General features: G+C 43.6%; 2 protein-coding genes and 2 long non-coding RNA genes across 4 annotated transcripts in view; 2 read left to right on the top strand and 2 right to left on the bottom strand.

The window, feature by feature from the left end:
* Positions 1-488: 488 nt before the first annotated feature.
* Positions 489-1386, top strand: LOC142892786 (uncharacterized). The gene is made up of 2 exons (XR_012927492.1): positions 489-1011; positions 1056-1386. It is a non-coding gene; the product is annotated as an uncharacterized LOC142892786 (long non-coding RNA).
* Positions 1387-1759: 373 nt separating this feature from the next.
* The window catches only part of LOC142892607 (NLR family CARD domain-containing protein 3-like), a 406144-nt gene continuing 388784 nt past the window's right edge, over positions 1760-19119 (top strand). The window contains exons 1-3 of the mRNA XM_076032801.1: positions 1760-1819; positions 1875-2468; positions 2547-3313. Coding sequence (XP_075888916.1) covers positions 1760-1819; positions 1875-2468; positions 2547-3313 — 1421 coding nt within the window. The remainder of the gene's footprint in view (positions 1820-1874; positions 2469-2546; positions 3314-19119) is intronic.
* LOC142892785 (uncharacterized) lies at positions 11159-12376 on the bottom strand. Its single transcript, XR_012927491.1, has 3 exons — positions 12257-12376; positions 11365-11774; positions 11159-11276 (listed from the first exon to the last, which is right to left on the bottom strand). It is a non-coding gene; the product is annotated as an uncharacterized LOC142892785 (long non-coding RNA).
* Positions 15842-19119, bottom strand: part of LOC142892603 (leukocyte elastase inhibitor A-like) — a 4223-nt gene continuing 945 nt past the window's right edge. Inside the window, exons 3-4 of the mRNA XM_076032796.1 lie at positions 15979-16299; positions 15842-15871 (exon numbers count right to left, since the gene is read on the bottom strand). Of these exons, the coding sequence (XP_075888911.1) occupies positions 15842-15871; positions 15979-16299 (351 nt within the window). The remainder of the gene's footprint in view (positions 15872-15978; positions 16300-19119) is intronic.

The following is a 19119-nucleotide window of genomic DNA, read 5'->3' as shown; positions in this document are numbered from 1 at the left end:
TCAGCAGAGCTGTTGATTACAACACCTGCTTGATCATCAACACCTAATGTTGAAAAATCAACACCTTGCTATAAATCGGTACCATCAGCCTTGGCCCCACCCACAACTTCACTGGTAATCTGATTGGATTTTGGTTATGGGATTGGATGGAATCTTGAAAATGGGTTCCAAAGGGAAAGAAGGATTCTGAAATCAGATTAGATGATGTAATCCAATCCTAATTTTAATCTGGATCAAACCTTCAGTTTGTGTTGTTCAAAACATTTCAGTAGGATCTGGATAACTTTGATCCAAAAAGAACTGGATTATCCTGATCCCAACAGGGGTGGGATTTCAAGGTGGATTTCAGCAAGGAAATGAGCAAAACTTTAAAATTGGTCAAATAACCAATTTGTATAATTTTGTGTATATACTTTGATTTATATTTTGCACTTGATTTGATATTCATGCATATATATGTATAAAAATATACACATGTATACTTTAGCAGGGTGCTTCAATATTATTGTGCCTTGTTAACAGGTTGTAGTTCTGTTCCTTTTAATGTTGGATGTCAGCTTGAAGTCACCACTACAGCTGCAGCCTGAGGGGGAGAAGGGCTGATCAGACAGAAGAACACTGTGCAGCAGCAGGAAGTGCAAAGCTGATTTCTAGCTTGTGCTCCAGATGCGGCCAGGCAGTGGACAGTTTGTGCAACAGACTGGTGTGATGTGGCAGGCAGGCAGGCAGCAGTCATTCAGAGTTTGAGCATTTCTATCTGGCTGTACCCCAGAGAAACAATGGAAGGCCTCAGATGACTGGAGTATTAATTTGAGAATCCACATATTGGACGGATCAATATTTTAGTCCTGATCTGCTCAATAGTGTCATTTCCCATCATGCCCGTCTCACCAGTCAAGCCGTCCCGCTGCCAAGTGTAGAAGCAATAAAAATGCCTCAGAGTCCCAGACCAGACCCAGACCCTTGACAAGTGTTCTGGAGACCAACCTGCAGTACTACAGTACTACTGCAGTACTACTACACTGCTGCTCCCTGTCATTATTGTTAACTTGCAGGCAAATGTGCAGTGATCTTCTTCTTGGAGTTGTTGTCAACTGCACTGGTTGTGGCTGCAATGGCCTGGAAGGGGCCACAGACCATAGTTTGGTTCACCTGTCTCTTGTAAGAATGACACTTTTATTTTCTGTAGTTGAATTTTCATCTCATTGGAGGTCTCTGCCAAGCACCAAAACAAACAAAGCAGACAGCAAACAGTGTTTCTCTTTCCTTTGGGTCACATGACTGTGAAACACCTCCAAAATTGTGGCTGACAAAAAAGAATTAGAAATTTGAGCATTTTCCCACTGGGAGCAGGTTTTACTTTGTTTGTTCCTGTGAAGAAAGCATCCAGAAACATCAATTGGATGATGTGGATCTTGAGCTTCAGCACAGAGTTTGCGTGACGTCAGTGGGTTCAGCAGAAGTGGAGATATTTTATTGGCAAGTGGAACAACAGCAATAGTGCTGAGCAGGAAACAGCAGCTGCTGGATGATGTGCCGGCCTGCTGTCAGTCCAGCAGCCTTCTGTGAAAAACACTCTTCCAGGAACGCAAACAACAACTTCCAGCTTCCAGTCCAGTCCCTAAGCAGCTGAGACTGGGAGGTTGTGGGTTCCATCCCCGCCTGGCTCACACCAAGACTGTCAAAATGCTCTCGTTGCCTCCCTGCTTCAGTCTTCAGGGTTGCAACTGTGGCTTGGTGCTGTTCTTTTATTGAAAGCATGGTCACCTTTGCTGCCATCTGCTGGTTTGGCAATGCCACACAGGCTCAAATGAAGAGAGTCAGTCAAATCATCAGACTATGCTCAGTATGAGCTCAACTTGGTCAAAGAGCAGCACTACAGTCTTCTGGAGCTCCATGTTTTCCATCCAACGTTAGAGAAGCTCACAGCAGAGCAGCTGCATGTCTGCAAGCTTCTCTTCATCTTGGACGGCCTGGATGAAAGCAGACTGGTTCTGGACTTTGAGAAGAACCAGGTGGTGACTGACGTCACTCAGAAGAAGTCAGTCAGCGTCCTGCTAACAAACCTGATCAGAGGAGATCTGCTTCCCTCGGCTCTGCTGTGCATAACTTCCAGACCTGCAGCAGCCAATCAGATCCCTCCGTCATGTGTGGACAGGCTGACAGAAGTACGAGGCTTCACCAATGACCAGAAGGAGGAGTATTTCAGGAGGAGGTTCAGAGATAGAGGAGATGTGTCCAGCAGGATCATCTCCCACATCAAGGCCTCCAGGAGCCTCCACATCATGTGTGAGATCCCGGTCTTCTGCTGGATCACTGTCACAGTTCTGGAGAGCATGTTGAGCTTAGAGCAGAGAGGAGAGCTGCCCAAGACCCTGACTGACATGTACTCACACTTCCTGCTGGTCCAGACCAAGAGGAAGCAGCACAAGTATGGAGGAGAGCATCAGACCACAGGTCCACAGGAGCTGAAGTGGTCAAAGATGCTGACTGACATGTTCTCATTCTCATTCTTCTCAAGGAAGAAACCAAAAGACAACATTAACCTGACGGAGGCTGACAGGGAGCTTCTTCTGAAGCTGGGCCAGCTGGCATTTGAACATCTGGAGAGTGGAAACATCATGTTCTACAATGAAGACCTGGAGAAGTGTGGTCTCAGTGTGACTGATGCCTCTGTGTACTCAGGAGTTTGTACAGAGATCTTCAGAAAAGAGAGTGTGATCTTCCACAAAACTGTCTACTGCTTCGTTCATCTGAGCGTCCAGGAGTTTCTGGCTGCAGTCTACAGCTTCCACTGTCACACCAAGAGGAAGAGGACAGGAGATGTTCACTCTGGAGAATCCCTGGATAAGTTCCTGAAGAGGATGATGAAGAAATCCCTGCAGAGTCCAAACGGTCACCTGGACTTGTTTGTTCGCTTTCTCCATGGACTTAGTCTGGAATCCAACCAGAGACTCTTAGGAGGCCTGCTGGGTCTCACTGACAACCATCCAGGAACCTTACAGAAGGTCATCAACAACCTGAAGGAGATGAACACTGGTGATGTTTATCCTGACAGAAGCATCAACATATTCCACTGTCTGCTGGAGGTGCAGGATCAGTCAGTGCATCAGGAGGTCCAAGAGTTCCTACAGTCAGAGAACAGATCAGAGAAGAGACTCTCAGCCATCCAGTGTTCAGCTCTGGCCTACATGCTGCAGATGTCAGAGGAGGTTCTGGAGGAGTTGGACCCCAGCAAGTACAACACAACCATGGAGGGAAGATTGAGACTGATTCCAGCTGTGAGGAACTGCAGGAAGGCTGTGATGGGAAGGTACGTATAGAGTGCGTGTGTGTGTGTGTGTGTGTGTGTGTGTGTGTGTGTGTGTGTGTGTGTGTGTGGTCATTCTTGTAAAAGAGATCTTGGATCTCAAAGGGACAAACCTGGTTAAACAGAAAAGAGTTGTCAGAATAATCAATAAAGTTCCCTAAAGCACAAATCAATGATTGATAGAATCAAAGATCTTCCAATTCATCTTCCAGTCTGGCGCAACCCTGCCGCTATCTGTGCCTCAGCGCATTGTAAGCCGATTTTCACGTTTGCGTCCCCTCTGTGGATCGGAATCACCGTTTTTTGTGCTATTTACACAGATTTTCAGGCACAAAAGCCGCGCAATTGCTTTGAGGATCTACCCCACAGTGTTTTAAAGTGAGAGAAAATCAATCCGTGTTCAGAGGGTTGAGTGTCTTTGAATGATGGAAGGTGAGAAGCATTGTTAAATATAGATGTCTTTCTTTTTTGGGAGTTCCATTTTGGAATGGGATCAGTGACCATTTGAAAATGTGTGCTTCTTTGTTGAGTTGAAAAAATCTTGAAGGGCAAAATACTTGATGATGATGAGGATAAATGATTGAATTGTGAGTCAATGATGAAGAATAATGTCAAGCATATTTTGTTGAGTTGTTTTTCTCTTATTTTCCTTTTTGATTTTGTCTGACTAATTATTCGAGCTAATCTTATGGACTGGATAGGAAAGGCAAGAATCAGCTTGGGCTTCGGCCTGCTGCTTTTTCCTTCACACAGTTGTTATGTTTTTGTTGTTGTGAGTCTTTATAATGTGCACATTTGTTTTGGAAGCTTCTTTTTCATTGTTGTCAGTTGATTGCACAAGATTGATTGGATTTACACTGTCAACCAAAATCAACTATTCAATCATTCATGATGAAGATGATGGTGATGGTGGTGATGGTGGTGATGGTGATGATGGTGATGGTGATGGTGATGATGGTGATGGTGGTGATGATGATGATCGTGGTGATGGTGGTGGTGATGATGATGATGATGATGGTGGTGGTGATGACGGTGATGGCGATGATGATGATGATGATGATGATGGTGGTGATGATGATGATCATGATGATGATCATGATCATGATGATGATGAAGGAGGGAGCAACTTCTCACTCTGCTCTCCTTCATTCAGTGTTGGACTCTCAGAGCTTGAGTGTGCAGTGGTGTCTTCAGCTCTGCAGTCCAGCCCCTCCCACCTCACACTGCTGGACCTGAGCTGGACCATCCTGAAGGATCCTGGAGTGAAGCTGCTCTGTGCTGGACTGCAGAGTCCAAACTGCAGACTGGAAGTTCTCAGGTCAGTTCCTGCTTTCTACTGGTGGACAGTGTGTGTCAGCAGATGACAACTGGTGTGTAACGCTGCTCAGTGTGAAGACTTTGAAGCAGATATTAAAGACTCATCAAGACAAAGTGGATGTTGATATTTTCATGTCAACAATCTGCAGCCAGAAAAGACTTTGGATGGTGGAAGAAAGTGTGGAAAATGTCTCCAGTCACTTTGGAGCTCAATGGAAGTTGTTGATTGGTGATGAAGGTCACATGACTGAGCAGAAGATCGTGTGAAGAAATATTAGAGGCAGATTAATAGTGCAGCAGTATTTCTTCATCTTGTCCTTTGAATGTGTTTGACTTGTAACGAGACTCTGATGACTGAAAACAGCCACAAGCACACAAAGGACTCACTGATTATTTTCCATCTTCACTGCTGATTAGCTGCACACTGACTGGCACACTGCTGTTGTTATTGTGTTGACAACACACTGACACAATGACTGGTTTGAGGGAATGACTCAGTGATCCCAATAGCTGCACATCTGGATCATCAACAGGGAGAAATGACTCTTAATATGACATTTACACCATGGAAGAAATCAAATATTGATTCTTTATTCAGGTTGGAGAGGTGCAGTTTGTCAGAGCTTAACTGTGATTGGCTGCTCTCAGCTCTGAAGTCCAACCCCTCCCACCTCAGACTGCTGGACCTGACTGGGAACCAGCTGCAGGATTCATCAGTGAAGGTGCTGAGTGGTTTTCTGCAGAGTCCAGACTGTAAACTGGAGACTCTGAGGTCAGTTCACCCTCTTCACTCTACAACTTCTATCACTCTTGTTATTGTTGTCATGATTTTCACTTAACTGCTGTTGGAAATTCAATTTGCAGTCACTGGTTTGTGTTTGAAATGAGTGAAACTGGGTTGAAAGGTCATTCATTCATTCATTCATTTTCCATACCCGCTTAGTCCCAAGGTCAGGGTCACGGGGGTCTGCTGGAGCCTATCCCAGCTGTCATAGGGCGAAGGCAGGGGACACCCTGGACAAGTCGCCAGTTCATCGCAGGGCCACATAGAAACAAACAACCATTCACACTCACATGCACACCTACGGACAATTTAGAGTGTTCAATTGACCTCACATGCATGTTTTTGGAGTGTGGGAGGAAGCCAGAGAACCCGGAGAGAACCCACGCAGACACGGGGAGAACATGCAAACTCCACACAGAAAGGTCCCAGGTCCAGGCCCCGGAATCGAACCCACGACCTTCTTGCTGTGAGGCGGCAGCGCTAACCACTGCGCCACCGTGTCGCCCCCGGGTTGAAAGGTCCAGTATGTAAAATCCTGCCATCTAGTGGTCAGATTGCAGTGCTTACTTGCTGGCCCTCCCTCTCCCCTTCTTGCCAGTGAACTACGGGGGCCTTCCAGAATCATAAAGGATGTGGTTGACACCAAAGGTGTCTAATTCTCTGTATAAAGTTCCATCAATACAAACATTACAACCATCTATTAGCATCACAATCAGTCATAGTCACAGCAGACAGTCCAGTGCTAGCATGATTTTCAGCTAGCGCTAGCATTAGCCACCTGTATGAGCACTTAGATACTGTAGATAGATCCAGCTGGACTCAGCAGAAGGTCAACAGTCAATGCAGGTTCTATCATCTCAGTCAGTTCAGTATTGATGAGCAAGATGCAGAAAAGATTCCATTGCATTTCAGTCACTTAATAACCATTTGTTCTCAGCACTTGCTTTATTAGAGGATTCCAGCCTCCAACCATCAATATGAAACTGTCTCTCAAACTCATCTTCCCAACCAGCCGCCTACAAACATGGGGGTGCAAGATGGCCACGACCTTTGACCTCCTGTCTTTTTCTATAAAGAACCGTTCTAACGGCAGGAAAAGCAGAGGACTTTTATTTTCTACTAATCAAAGACGTCAAACTATATTGACGGTTGTATATGAAGCTTTCAGCAATAAATCTGCACTGATTTTACACACTGAACCTTGGAGGCAAAAGGAATCAATGAATTCCAACATTGTTAACAGCTGATCAGTGGTCACATGACTAAACAGGTTGATATAAAATATTTTATTGTGGTGATTCATTATTTCAGTATTATTGTTGCGCTTCTGATTGGTTTAATGGACATTACAGTGTTATAGACATTAATATTTTTAATTTGAGATAGTGATGAAAACTCCACTCACACCATCATTTATTCTTTATTCAGGTTGGACGACTGCAGTTTGTCAGAGCTCAGCTGTGATTGGCTGCTCTCAGCTCTGAAGTCCAACCCCTCCCACCTCAGACTCCTGGACCTGAGTTGGAACCAGCTGCAGTATTCATCAGTGAAGCCACTAATGGATCTTGTCCACAGCAGAGACTATCAACTGGAGAGTGTGAGGTCAGTACTGGTGTCGCTTGGCTGCAAATCACCTCAGCTGAGACACGTAGTCAGTCACCGCAGGCAAGTATTTATCATCTTGAAAGATTCCACACACCGTCTAAACCTGTCCTTTCCATTCAAAGTCCATGGCTTCAATGACGTCGTTTTGGCAACATCTGAAACCATGAAATGGCGGAGGCTCATTTGGTTCCATCGTGCCCAGAGAAGAGTGGGGCGGGGCCAATGCGGTCTAGGCCGACCGCCGGTGGGGAACCACCGCAGCCGGCCCGGTCCGAAGTCGCTGCTAGCACGGAACCGCTGCAGCCGACCGGGTCCGAGGGTACCGTTGGTGAGAGAGGTTTCCCCCGTTGTTTGTTTGGAAAGGACAGGTGAAGAGACGGTTCAGGAGGATGCAGCCGGCGAGTCAGAAGAAAGTGGAAAAAATTTAAAGATTGATGACGTGGAAACTCAGATGGATGCCTTATTGGACGAGGAGATGGTCAGCGATGACGACATTAAAATGTCACAAAAGAGAAAGGGAACAGAGTCAGGGAGCGGCAGCAGCAAGGTGAGCAGGAGAGCAGTGACTCTCAGCCAGGAGGGAGACAGCGATCTTGCTTTGTCACAAGAGTCACCAGCACACTCTCTCTACACTGGGGGGGGGGGATAAAAAGGTTTTTGGAAAGAACTAAAGGGCAGAGGTTAATAATAGTAGAAGATCACTTTCCCCATCTTAAAGTGTTTTCTAAAATCCGCTAAACTCCTCACTAGGAAATGTGGAAGAGTTGATGATGAGCTCTCTGATCAGGAGGTTTACAGGTTAAAAAAGCACATTGTCAAAGTAAAAAGTCAACTCAGCAGCCAAAATGAGGAAGTGTAGAAGGTCTTTGACTTTGACTTTGACTTGTGTACTTTTTCTTTTATCCATGGGTGGTCCAACTGTAGTGGAGGGGTGGGAATTTTATTTTCACAAAGATTTTTACCAGTTTCTTTTGATTTTGAAGGAATCATCCCAGGTGTGTTGCTCAAAGTGAAAATATCCAACTTGTATTTTTAAATGTCTACGCCCAACAAAGGCGCTTGAAGGGTCGGCTTTTTTAGACATTTTAAATGATGCTGTTAAAAATTGTGATGAAAATGATTTGATGTTTTTGGGAGGTGATTTGAATTGCACAGAGTCACCTTCACTAGATAGGAATCACCCAGAACCCCAGCGGGCCTCCTCCAGCAGGATGACACAGGTTATAAAATCACATCAGTTATCCAACGTGTGGAGGCTTTTTAACAGCAATCATAGACCTGGAGTAATTCCAAAGAAAACTTTTCATCTTGAGCTCCACTTGACCACATTTATTGTTTTACACACCTTTGAAATATTTTTAACCTGTGGGTTTTCGTGACCACTCCTTGGTCTCCTGCACTGTTTTTTATGAAGAATATTCTTTTAAAAAGCGCCTATTGGCATTTTAACACTGCCCTTTTAAATAACCAGGCTTTTAGAACAGCTTTGAAATATTTCTGGGAGAGCCATAGGGAGAACAGGCCTGCCTTTCCCAGCAGCCAGCAGTGGTGGGATTTCGGCAAGGCACAGATCCAGCAGTTGACTGGCAATGTCACGAGAGATTTAGCCCGATGTTTGAGGCGGAAGAACTGCCATCTCTAGCAGAGTCCTCTGGAAATCTATGGCTTTTAGATTCCCTCAGAAAGAAAAAGGCCGCTATAGCCAACCTGCTAGGTGTGTCAGCACACGGAGCTCTGGTCAGGTCTAGCTTTTTAAATGTGGCTGAGATGGATGCCCCTTCTCAAGTCTTCTTTGGGCTGGAGCAAAACAAGGGACAAATGAAGATCATTCACTGTTTACGCCCGGATTGTGGCCTTGAAATGTCAGACTGGTCTGAGATTAGAAGATCTGCTGTCGGGTTCTACAAGAACCTTCTTAGGAGTGAATGTCAGATTATAAATATTATTGTAGCACTACGCCTTTACCAAGGGTGGGCTTCTGGGTTCATTAGTTAATTCTTTAAAAATGTCATTTTAGATTATTGATTTTAATGTATATCTTTAAGTTCTGTAAATAACACAATACTCTTAACTTGAAAATGAAAAAAGGAATAGTTTATTTCAGGGTTTTTTCTTTTAGACATATAAACAAAATACAAACACTTTAAATAAAATTAAGTTTCAACCAAATTCTTCAATTCATAAAGAAAGGCATTGTTGCAGGAGTCAATGCAAAGAGCTCAAGGAAGGACAAAGGAAGCACATCCCTCATCAACTGGTGACCAGAGGGGGACCAGAGGATGGACAGCAGAAGCAACTGGCTTTGCCACCACCATCAAACTCTACAACACATTCAGTTCCATGGTGGGGAACTTATGATCCATCGGAGGCACGGGGACAGGAACCTGTGACCTCAGGCTTGTCTTGCAGGAAATTGTTTGAACAGGTGACACCGGAAGAAGGGATGGATCATTTGGCTCCCTGCCAAATAAGGACTTGTTTCTTCTCATTATCAGTAATCAGAGTGTAACGCCTCCAACCTTCACTGGATGAAGAAAGCACACTGTCTAGTAGTGATGGTGAGGTGAAGCCTCATGAGGCATTGAACCACTTGAGCCAACTGCTTGGAGAAAGGCTTCATTTCTCAAAGCGTCATGTGCACACGACACCACCTACTGGCCAAGTGTACAATCACAGGCAAGCTGTGTCTCAACCACGTGTGATGCATTGCATTTTTGTGTCTGTTGTGTCTGTTGGGAATGACTATGAATTGCAAAAAAATTGATGACCAAATCATTTCTGTACATAAATTAGAATATGTGTAGAATACATTTTTTGAATGTATTCTGTTTGTGCAAATGTTCAGAAAATGCTAATATAATATGGCAGGTTGTGCATTTTTTTTTTCTGAAAAGGGCATGGGTGTAATCAGGCAGATGACAGTGAAAGTGCTTGTGGAACTTGGAAAAGGGCATAGATCAGGGGTGCTCACACTTTTTCAACATGCAAGTTACTTTTAAAATGACCAAGTCAAAAAGATCCACCTACTATAAAATAGCAAAACATATTAATTCAGAAATATATTTGTAGTCCAGTGAGAAAGAAAGAAAGAAAGAAAGAAAGAAGGAAAGAAAGAGGATTAAATGGGTAAACATGTTCCCATGTGCATGTATGATTATCATTGCACAGAAAACTCATGGTTTAAAATTGTTAAGGTTATATCTGCCTATGTTTTATTTTATCAGTAAAAGTGTGTTTACGTTGAGATGTTTTGCTGTATATTTCTGTGTTTTTCAACGCATAGGTTAGGGGTAATTGGTGTGTGTGTGTGTGTGTGTGTGTGTGTGTGTGTGTGTGTGTGTGTGTGTGTGTGTGTGGAATGCAGACTTTTTGCTAGCAGCATCTCCCAGGATCTCCGGTGCGTCTGCGGTGCGTGTGCATTTTGAAGCGCATTTTCCGAGCGAGGCGTCTCGATCAGTTTACGCCAGGATTGCAAGCTCACGCGACAACCCCGGTAGTTTGGCGTGTATTTAAAGAAAACAACAGCCAAACTCTTTTTCCTGTCCTGATTTAAAATGAAATCTGCTTCATGTCTCCTTTATTTGATCTGAACAGTGCCCAAGCCGATACGTCACATTTACGTTTCACTGTAAAACACAGCACATATAAAAACAAAATCCAGCACATCGTACATTATGACCAAAATCAACCACATCCACCGTGTTTTCTAATCCTGCCTGAACGATTCTGTAATTGACGCGGATGCGCGCCTTAAAGCGGTGCGTCTCTCTCTCTCCATGCGATCGACCCAAACTAACTTCGCGATTGACCAGTAGATGGCGATCGACGTAATGGGCACTCCTGGCATAGATGCTTGTGTAACTTGGACATTGATGTACAGGACAGGGGGCTCCATCCTATCACCTCTCCTCTCCTCACTCTCTCCCTAAACTCTCCAAACTATCTCCAAACTAAATGCTATCTACTCTCAAACTCTCCAAACTATAAACGCTATCCACAATCTAGTCATCCAAACTCTCTCCAAATCTCAACTGACTGCAATAACCCCCATTTTGAATAGAGCCTGAGGGGTCTATATAAGGCGTTAAACCTCGCAGCAAAACCTTAACCACTTCCCAAAAGCAATCATGTGGTACCAGCCGGGCGGCGAGGCTTCGGACGTCATCATTTTGGCTCCTCCCCTAAATGAAGCAAGCCTCGATACGCGCTTCGCGGAAACGCCCCCATCATTACTCGACACGCTTCGAAGCCTCGGCGCGTCTCGTAACATCACTACTGTCTAGGTTGGGGCAGTTGGACACTGTTGCTGAGTTTAACATTGAACCTTTTTATTACAGGAAACCAAGACATTTTGCCAGTGCAATAACATTTATGACAAAAACAAAATAGAGCTCTTCAAATATTAATAAGAGAATAAAATAATAAAGTTCAAAAGAAAGTGTCAAATTCTCCTATGTCAGGAGATAAAGAATGTTGTTTGAGTGCTGTGTGAAAAGTCAGTCTGTTGTCAGTCAGTTCAATGTCTGTGGCTTCCAGTGTGTCTGTCTGTTCTGCTATATCTATCTATTTTACTACCTGGCTAGATCTTTGTGATGAACGTTCTTATCTGTCAATGTAGAATGAGGAGGTGTTGATGCTCCTCGGAGTCGATCCCGTTCTCCTTCGGACATCACGTTGCTTGCTTGGCTCGCCACTCAACCGCGGAAGGTTCACAATCACGCTGCTCAATCTTTATTCCAGCCAAAGAGTGAAACCAATCTAATACATGGTGCACAAAACATTCAATTACTAATGACTCACATTCATCATGACACTACTATTCCTATTCATTCTCTACATGCTCATATTCAAATGCAACATACATATACACATAACATCACCAATTGTATTCTAACAGTGTTTTAATTCACTTTTTAATAGGATATTTATTTTTTAAACTGTATGAATTCACTTGTTTTAATACACTTATATATTTAATTAGCTTCAATGAAAATTATATGAGCTATTTAGGGTAATACATCAAAAATAATACCACCATAGGCTAAGCAATATATTTTATTTTATAAGTTGCTTGTACATATTTTACAATGATACACAGTACCACTGTGGGTTGAAACATTAAATGCTATCACCGCAACTCTGACTGATTTATACAGAAAATATTCATGTGCAATATATTCACAATGAGCAAACACAAACAGGCTAAACACAAGGCTTTGTCCCTGTAGCATGTAGCTCACCGGAGCTCTCTCAGGGCTTACAACAGTAGAAACGGCACTTCAGGCTCTCTCTCACAATAGTCACCAAACTCTCACCTAACAACAGAAGACTGATCAATACACTGGAGAATTATTAAGCACTCATTTCAGAGGGGGGCCGAATTGCAGATTGGGGTTGTTTGGGTTGGGCGTGAGTAGCCGCATTCCAATAGACATCGACTACCCTGATGTCCATACTGGTCTCCAGAACCATCCGTATTCCCCGGGGCATAGTTTGCCCACCCCTGCCCTGACCACTAATAAAGCTGATTCTGATTCTCAGAATCAGCTTTATTGGCAAAGTTTGTGCTGCCAAACAGGGAATTTGACTCTGTTTTTTCTCAATCTCACTACTTAGGTTAAAAAACAAAAAACAAAACAACAGGAAATAAAAAGTAAAGGGTAAACAAATAAACAATGTTCGACTGAAGTATACAATAAACAATAAACAATGTGCAACTCGGTGGAGGGGTACATTAAGAATATATATACAAGTATACATAATATATATATATATGTATATATAGATAGATAGATAGATAGATAGATAGTTAGATAGATAGATAGATAGATAGACAGATAGATAGATAGATAGATAGATAGATAGATAGATAGATAGTTAGATAGATAGATATCCAAGTATTCTTTAAATATGCACATATACCTAAATATAAAATATATATACAAGTCTACATATGTCTACACTGTGACAGAAAAATAAAAGAAACATAGGTGCAGCAGTCAAGGTAGAAATGTTCATAGTGCAGTATGAGTAATGTAATGTAAACAGCAGTGTGAACAGGTAAACAGGTAAACAGCAGTGCAGTCAACAGTAGTACATCAGACTGAATGAACTGAGTCCGAAGCAGGAGAAGATGTTCCAGAAAAGTGGTGTCCATTCACGTCCAAATGGTCTGAAAGGTCCAAACCACTTTCTGCAAGTTGGAAGTTCGGAAAAAAAAACAAAAAACAAAAAAACAAAACCTTTTCCTATTAAAAAGTTTTTTTTTTTAATAGATCATAATTTTTTTCCTAAACGTCCTACAGACTTCAAACCTGGATCCGCTGACATAATTCCTCTCTTCTGAACAGGCCAGAGGTGGAATCATCTTTCCACCACCTTCCATTCTGGAAATACGCATCTTTGACCTATGAATTTGACCTTTGACCCGGCTGAAAATTCAGTTGTTCCATTCGGAAACAGTGTTCTGGCCGTGAGCCGCTAGTCCCCCCCCCCCCCCCCCCCGCTGTGTCTTGTGGTGCACTCCCTGGTGTGGGTCTGCAGGCTCCGTCGATTGGCCCTGGGGGATCACGTGTTCAGTCCAGGGCAGAGGATTGGCCAACAACAAGCAGCCACTCAGAGCACACCTGCCGCAAGCTGGCGTATAAAAAGGCTGGAGCTCCCTGAGAGTGACGGCAGACACCCTCACTGTTTGCTCTGTAATAATAATAATAATAAACTTTTATTTGTACAGCGCTAAATCACAACCAAAGGCGTCTCAAAGCGCTTTATACAATCAGAGAGAACCAACCGGGCCCCCGGAGCAAGCAAGATGCGACAGTGGCTGGGAAAAACTCCCCTGTGGGAAGAAACCTAGGGCAGAACCAGACTCCAGAGGGCCATCATCTGCCTATGAGTAGTTGAGGGTGAAGTAGAAAGATAGAGGAGAGACAGAGAAAGAGAGAAAGGAGCAGAGTGAGCCAGGGTGGCAGACAGGACAGAGTGAAAAACAGATACACCAACCAGGCAAAACGGATATAAACACAAAAAATAGGAAATAATTCAAGGCTGCTGTCCATGTGGAGCGTAAGTGTCCATGCTTTGGAAGGCAAGAGCCTAGCTCGATGGACAATCTGCCGATAGGACTAGTCCAGGTCCTAAGCGTGGTGGTGGGATGAAGCGATGACAGCAAGACCCCCAGGACAGCACAATCCAGCTCCTGGCGCAGTGGTCATCACCTGCCGGGGACACAGAGACTGCGGCAGTATCATGCATATCGAGCATTCTGTACAAAGCATAATGAGAGCTTGGACAGAGTGGATAGAGTAAAAGATTGATTGGGTGAGGAGAGTGATAAAGGCTCCGCCTGCACAGAGCAACGATCCCTGTAACGGGAGCGAAAGATCTCCCTCCACGGCGTAAGCCTACAGCAGCTTAACTGACAGTGGATGGAGTCTAACTATAAGCTTTAAGAAAAAGGAAAGTCTTAAGTCTACTCCTAAATAAACTAACTGTGTCTGCCCCCCTCACCGAGGCTGGAAGATGGTTCCAAAATAAAGGTGCCAGGAAACTGACACACCTACCTCCTGATCTAACTCTAGAAATTTTGGGGATAACTAAAAGACCTGAATCCTCAGAGCAAAGGGCTCTTGGAGGATGATAAAGTTCAATGAGTTCCCTAATATAAGAAGGAGCCTGAGAATGAAGAGCTTTGTAAGTTAAAACTAGAATCGAATTCAATTCTAAATTTGACAGGCAGCCAATGCAAGGAAGCTAAAATTGGAGTAATATGCTGCCTCTTCTTCAATCAAATGAAGCCACAACCAATGAAACCAGGAGAAACAGACAGGTCAGAGGTCAGGGGTCAAGGTAGGTCTATTATTACTGTTATTGTCATTGCTTTGTTTATTTAAAAAAAAGGTTTCATGAATAAATTTTATATACATGTGTATTTTTTGTAAACATCTTTCACATTTGTATGTTCTTAAACGTGTATATTTCAATAACATTTTAATAATCCTTTGCGTTTGATCTTAAATGTCTTTTTTAAACACATTTTAACATCTGCATGCTTTACCTTCTCTTTGAAAACATTCTAATAAATATCTGAGTGTTTTTCAACATATTTTTCAATCCATTGAAACCTCCTCCAGTTCTCCAGTCAACTCATGTCTTCATTCTGAGGCTGCTGGTGCAATTCCTCCAATCAAATCATCAACACATCAACTGTAGTCAGAGACTTTCATCATCACTATGGACACTGTTGCTTTTCCCGCCGCTTCATCCTTCAACCTTGGCTTCACTTTCAATATGATGCCGCACTTTTCATGCTCGCCTCCCCTGCAGTCCTCTGGCGCCCCCCAGTGGAGGCTTTGAAAAGCACAGGGCCAGAGGAATCAGTGGCACTGTTCAAACCAAGATTCACTGACTTTACCTTCCTGTTGTTGAGTTGAAACTCCGCCCAGCCTCCCACTTTCAGGCAGCCTGATTGTTGTTATATTTGAATCGGTGGAAACAGATTGCAAATTAATGAGGATAATAAATATTTATTGATGGCAAGGAGCTAAAACTAAGGATGGCGATACAGCCGACTAACAAAGAAAGAAAATATCCACTATATAAATCTGAGAACTACGGTAGTCGTTATAATAATAAACACAAATACTGTCTCTACAGAAAACAAGCAGGTATCCAGAAACTGAGGATATCTTTATCATAATAAACACAAATGTTCTCTCAAAAGCCAACAAACTCCTCTAGACAAAACTTAAATACAGGTGGCCAGGCACTGCTAGACCCTGGTGGAACTACCAAAGGAAAACTAGGTGTTGTGTCCCGATTTGGGCTCAGTAGGTGAAATTTAAAATGCAGATTTTCTTCACGAGTATCAAAGACAGATATTCTCGACGTCACAGCGCGTCACACAGGAGGCGACAGCACAGCCGGCCAGCCAGCCACGCCGCTCCTGAGCTTGAGCTCTGACTGAGCGAACCACTGGACTGTTTTCTCTTCTCTCTCTGCCAGCAAAGAGAATGCTCCTGGAGGGGTTGTGTTGAATGAACAACAGGAAGGGGTGGTCTGCAGTGAACTTTTTTGGAGGTATGTACATCAATAGTTTGAAGATCATACCAGTTGCAGCAGCAGCTTCTGTTCCCTTCTCATTGACCTCGACAATTGCCTTGTGGACAACATCTGAAATAGTCAGGCTGTGGTCTGGAGACATGCCTGTCAGAGAGGAGGCAAAAAGGAGAGATATATTTGACAAATGTGTTGCATTATAATCTAAACCAGTGTGTCTCAACCACTGTGCTGCGACACACAACGATCCAATTTCACTTAAATGGTCTGACCAAAAAAACAACCATGTCATTATGGAGTGACTGTGCTTTGAGATAAAGTTAGTAGTAGGACTCCTGGTATTATTTGTTAAAAGTTGTGTGGCATTATAGGGCCAGCAGGGGTGCTGCTTTGCGGGGCTGAAATCGCTCCGAAACCTCGCATACGGTCCAACTACATCGAAGGCTTTGTGGTGGACGCTGGGATCGGTGTGACTGTGCTGTCCCCTCCGCTTCCTCCTGCTGTGGCATGCTCAGGCGCTGCAGCCGCTGTCCACGTTGAGTCGTTTGGGCATAGCTACCTCTCAGAGGCACCCGTGTTAGCCGGGTTTAGTTTCTCTTTTATTCTGAACTGTGCGATTGAGGGATTTATTTTATTTCATTTAATTTTTTTTGCTTATGGTTGTCACGTTCATTGTTGCTGTTGTTATTGTCAAATTGATGTGATTGTCTGTTAATTGGTTTTGATTCATTTGCAAGTTTGCTTCTTTTTGTGTATGTATACGTATGTTAAACTTTTTTTTTTTTTTTTTAGTTTAGGTTAGCTTAGTTATGTGCATTTCCTCCTCCTAACTTGTTTTGCTTTTTGTCCTTCAGTGGCTGAGGACCGACAGTCGTCGACTGGTGTAGGCGGGTGGTGGTGTCCCTTTTCCTGGTTTGCTGTGCTGTCACCACCTGGGTTGATTGTTCACCTGGAGTGTGCGTTGAGTGCTGTTTCACGAGTGAGTGGGGTGACTCTTCTGGGCTTCCTACTCGTCCTCCCTGGTCAGTCGCACTGGTAAGGCCTCAGCCCTGAACGGACCCCATTTCCCCCGTTTGAAGTTATTTTCTCCCCATTACTTTGAATTATTCCCCCCTGTTTTGAGTATTTCTTCTTTATTTTGAATAGGTCACTTAATTTCTTCGGCCTTATGTTGAATATTCTTCCCTTGGTCGCCTATGATATATTTTATCATGAAATGATTTGAGTGCTGGAATAAATAGTCGATTAAAAAAATTAATCAGATTAATTGCATGGTTTTCCATAGATAACTGTAACATTACATAGTAATGATTACTAGTACTACCAAAATTTGTATATTTTATTTTTAAACTCGAACTTGAACAATTCATCCCCTACGAACGGGCGTTAGGTGTGTGTGTGTGTGTGTGTGTGTGCAAATAGAAACACGCACTCAGGTATCAAGTCTTCCTCTGTGTGTGTGTGTGTGTGTGTGTGTGTGTGTGTGTGTGTGTGTGTGTATTTGTTTAATCTCTCTCGCACTCTGATACAATGTACTGACAAATATAACATACAAATATGATCGAATTTGTCATTCGGTTTTTATTTTGAAATTAGTTTAATTGGAAAATTCACCGGATTTTCTCTCTTTTTTTTTGAGCGACTTCCTGTACTATTGACGAGGATCGCTCGCGGCTCGCGCACAAAATAGAGCAGACGCCAAAACGACGACTGCATGGCGCGAGCCACATTGACTAACGTGGGCGCCGAATGGAAGCGCACGGCGCTTCGCTTCAACGTCCAGTGAACTGACGTTAAATGCATGGCACAATCCGCGAGGGGAGCCGCGCGCCTGTTCGCGTCTGGTGTGAACTTTTGTCCTCTCAAGACTGCCATCTGGCAGGGTTTTGAAGTGGAACTTTCCATTTACAATTGACGCCTTATCCATGTCAGTCCTTCCTAGTGCTCATCTACACTCAGTGTCTTTTTCTTTTTTTGTTGTGTTTACAAGCCGGCTGCAAGCGTGTGACTGTGTGCTGTGAGTCAATTCATTTCCTGTTTCCACAATCTACGGAGCAGCCAAAGGTTCAAAAAGCACCGTGTGCGTTAATCCCGCGATAAAATAATTGTCGGCGATAAAGCGCCGTTGAGTTAATGCGTTAATAACGCGTTAACTTTGACACCCTTAATAAATATATTAACGCGCGATTAACGCACACGGTGCTTTTTGAACCTTTGGCCGCTCCGTAGACTGTGGAAACGGGAAATGAATTGACTCACAGCACACAGTCACACAGCCGGCTTGTAAACACAACAAAAAAAGAAAAAGACACTGAGCGTAGATGAGCACTAGGAAGGACTAACATGGATAAGGCGTCAATTGTAAATGGAAAGTTCCACTTCAAAACTCTGCCAGATGGCAGTCTTGAGAGGACAAAAGTGATATGCATTTACTGTAAGGAGCGCTTCCATTCGGCGCCCATGTTAATCAACCATCCGCGAGGCTCCCCTCGCGGATCGCACCATGCATTTAACGTCAGTTCACTGGACGTGGAAGCGAAGCGCCGAGCGCTTCCATTTGGCGCCCACGTTAATCAATGTGGTGGTTCACAGTAGACGCGAACAAGCGCGCGGCTCGCGCCATGCAGTTGTCGTTTCGGCGTCTGCTCTATTTTGTGCGCGAGCCGCGAGCGATCCTCGTCAATAGTACAGGAAGTCGCTCAAAAAAAACGAGACAATCCGGTGAATTTTCAAAATAAACAAATTTCAAAATAAAACCCAAATGACAAATTCCATCATATTTGTATGTTATATTTGTCAGTACATTGTATCAGAGTGCGAGAGAGATTAAAGAAATACACACATACACACACACAAACACACACACACACACACACATACACACACACACAGAGGAAGACTTGATCAAAATATGTCTGTTTGATCCTAGAGATGCCGGTCAGTGATCATTAAGAAAGAGGTCTTGAGATGGACACCTGAGTGCGTGTTTCTATTTACACACACAGACACACACACACATGCGCAACTTTTTTTTTACCCTGCGCAT

The sequence above is a fragment of the Nelusetta ayraudi genome, unplaced genomic scaffold, assembly GCF_046127955.1.
Source record: "Nelusetta ayraudi isolate G7.1 ecotype Tasmania unplaced genomic scaffold, CSIRO-AGI_Nayr_v1 ptg000039l, whole genome shotgun sequence".
In the NCBI taxonomy this organism is placed as follows: domain Eukaryota; kingdom Metazoa; phylum Chordata; class Actinopteri; order Tetraodontiformes; family Monacanthidae; genus Nelusetta; species Nelusetta ayraudi.
This window is presented reverse-complemented; position numbering and strand designations above follow the sequence as displayed.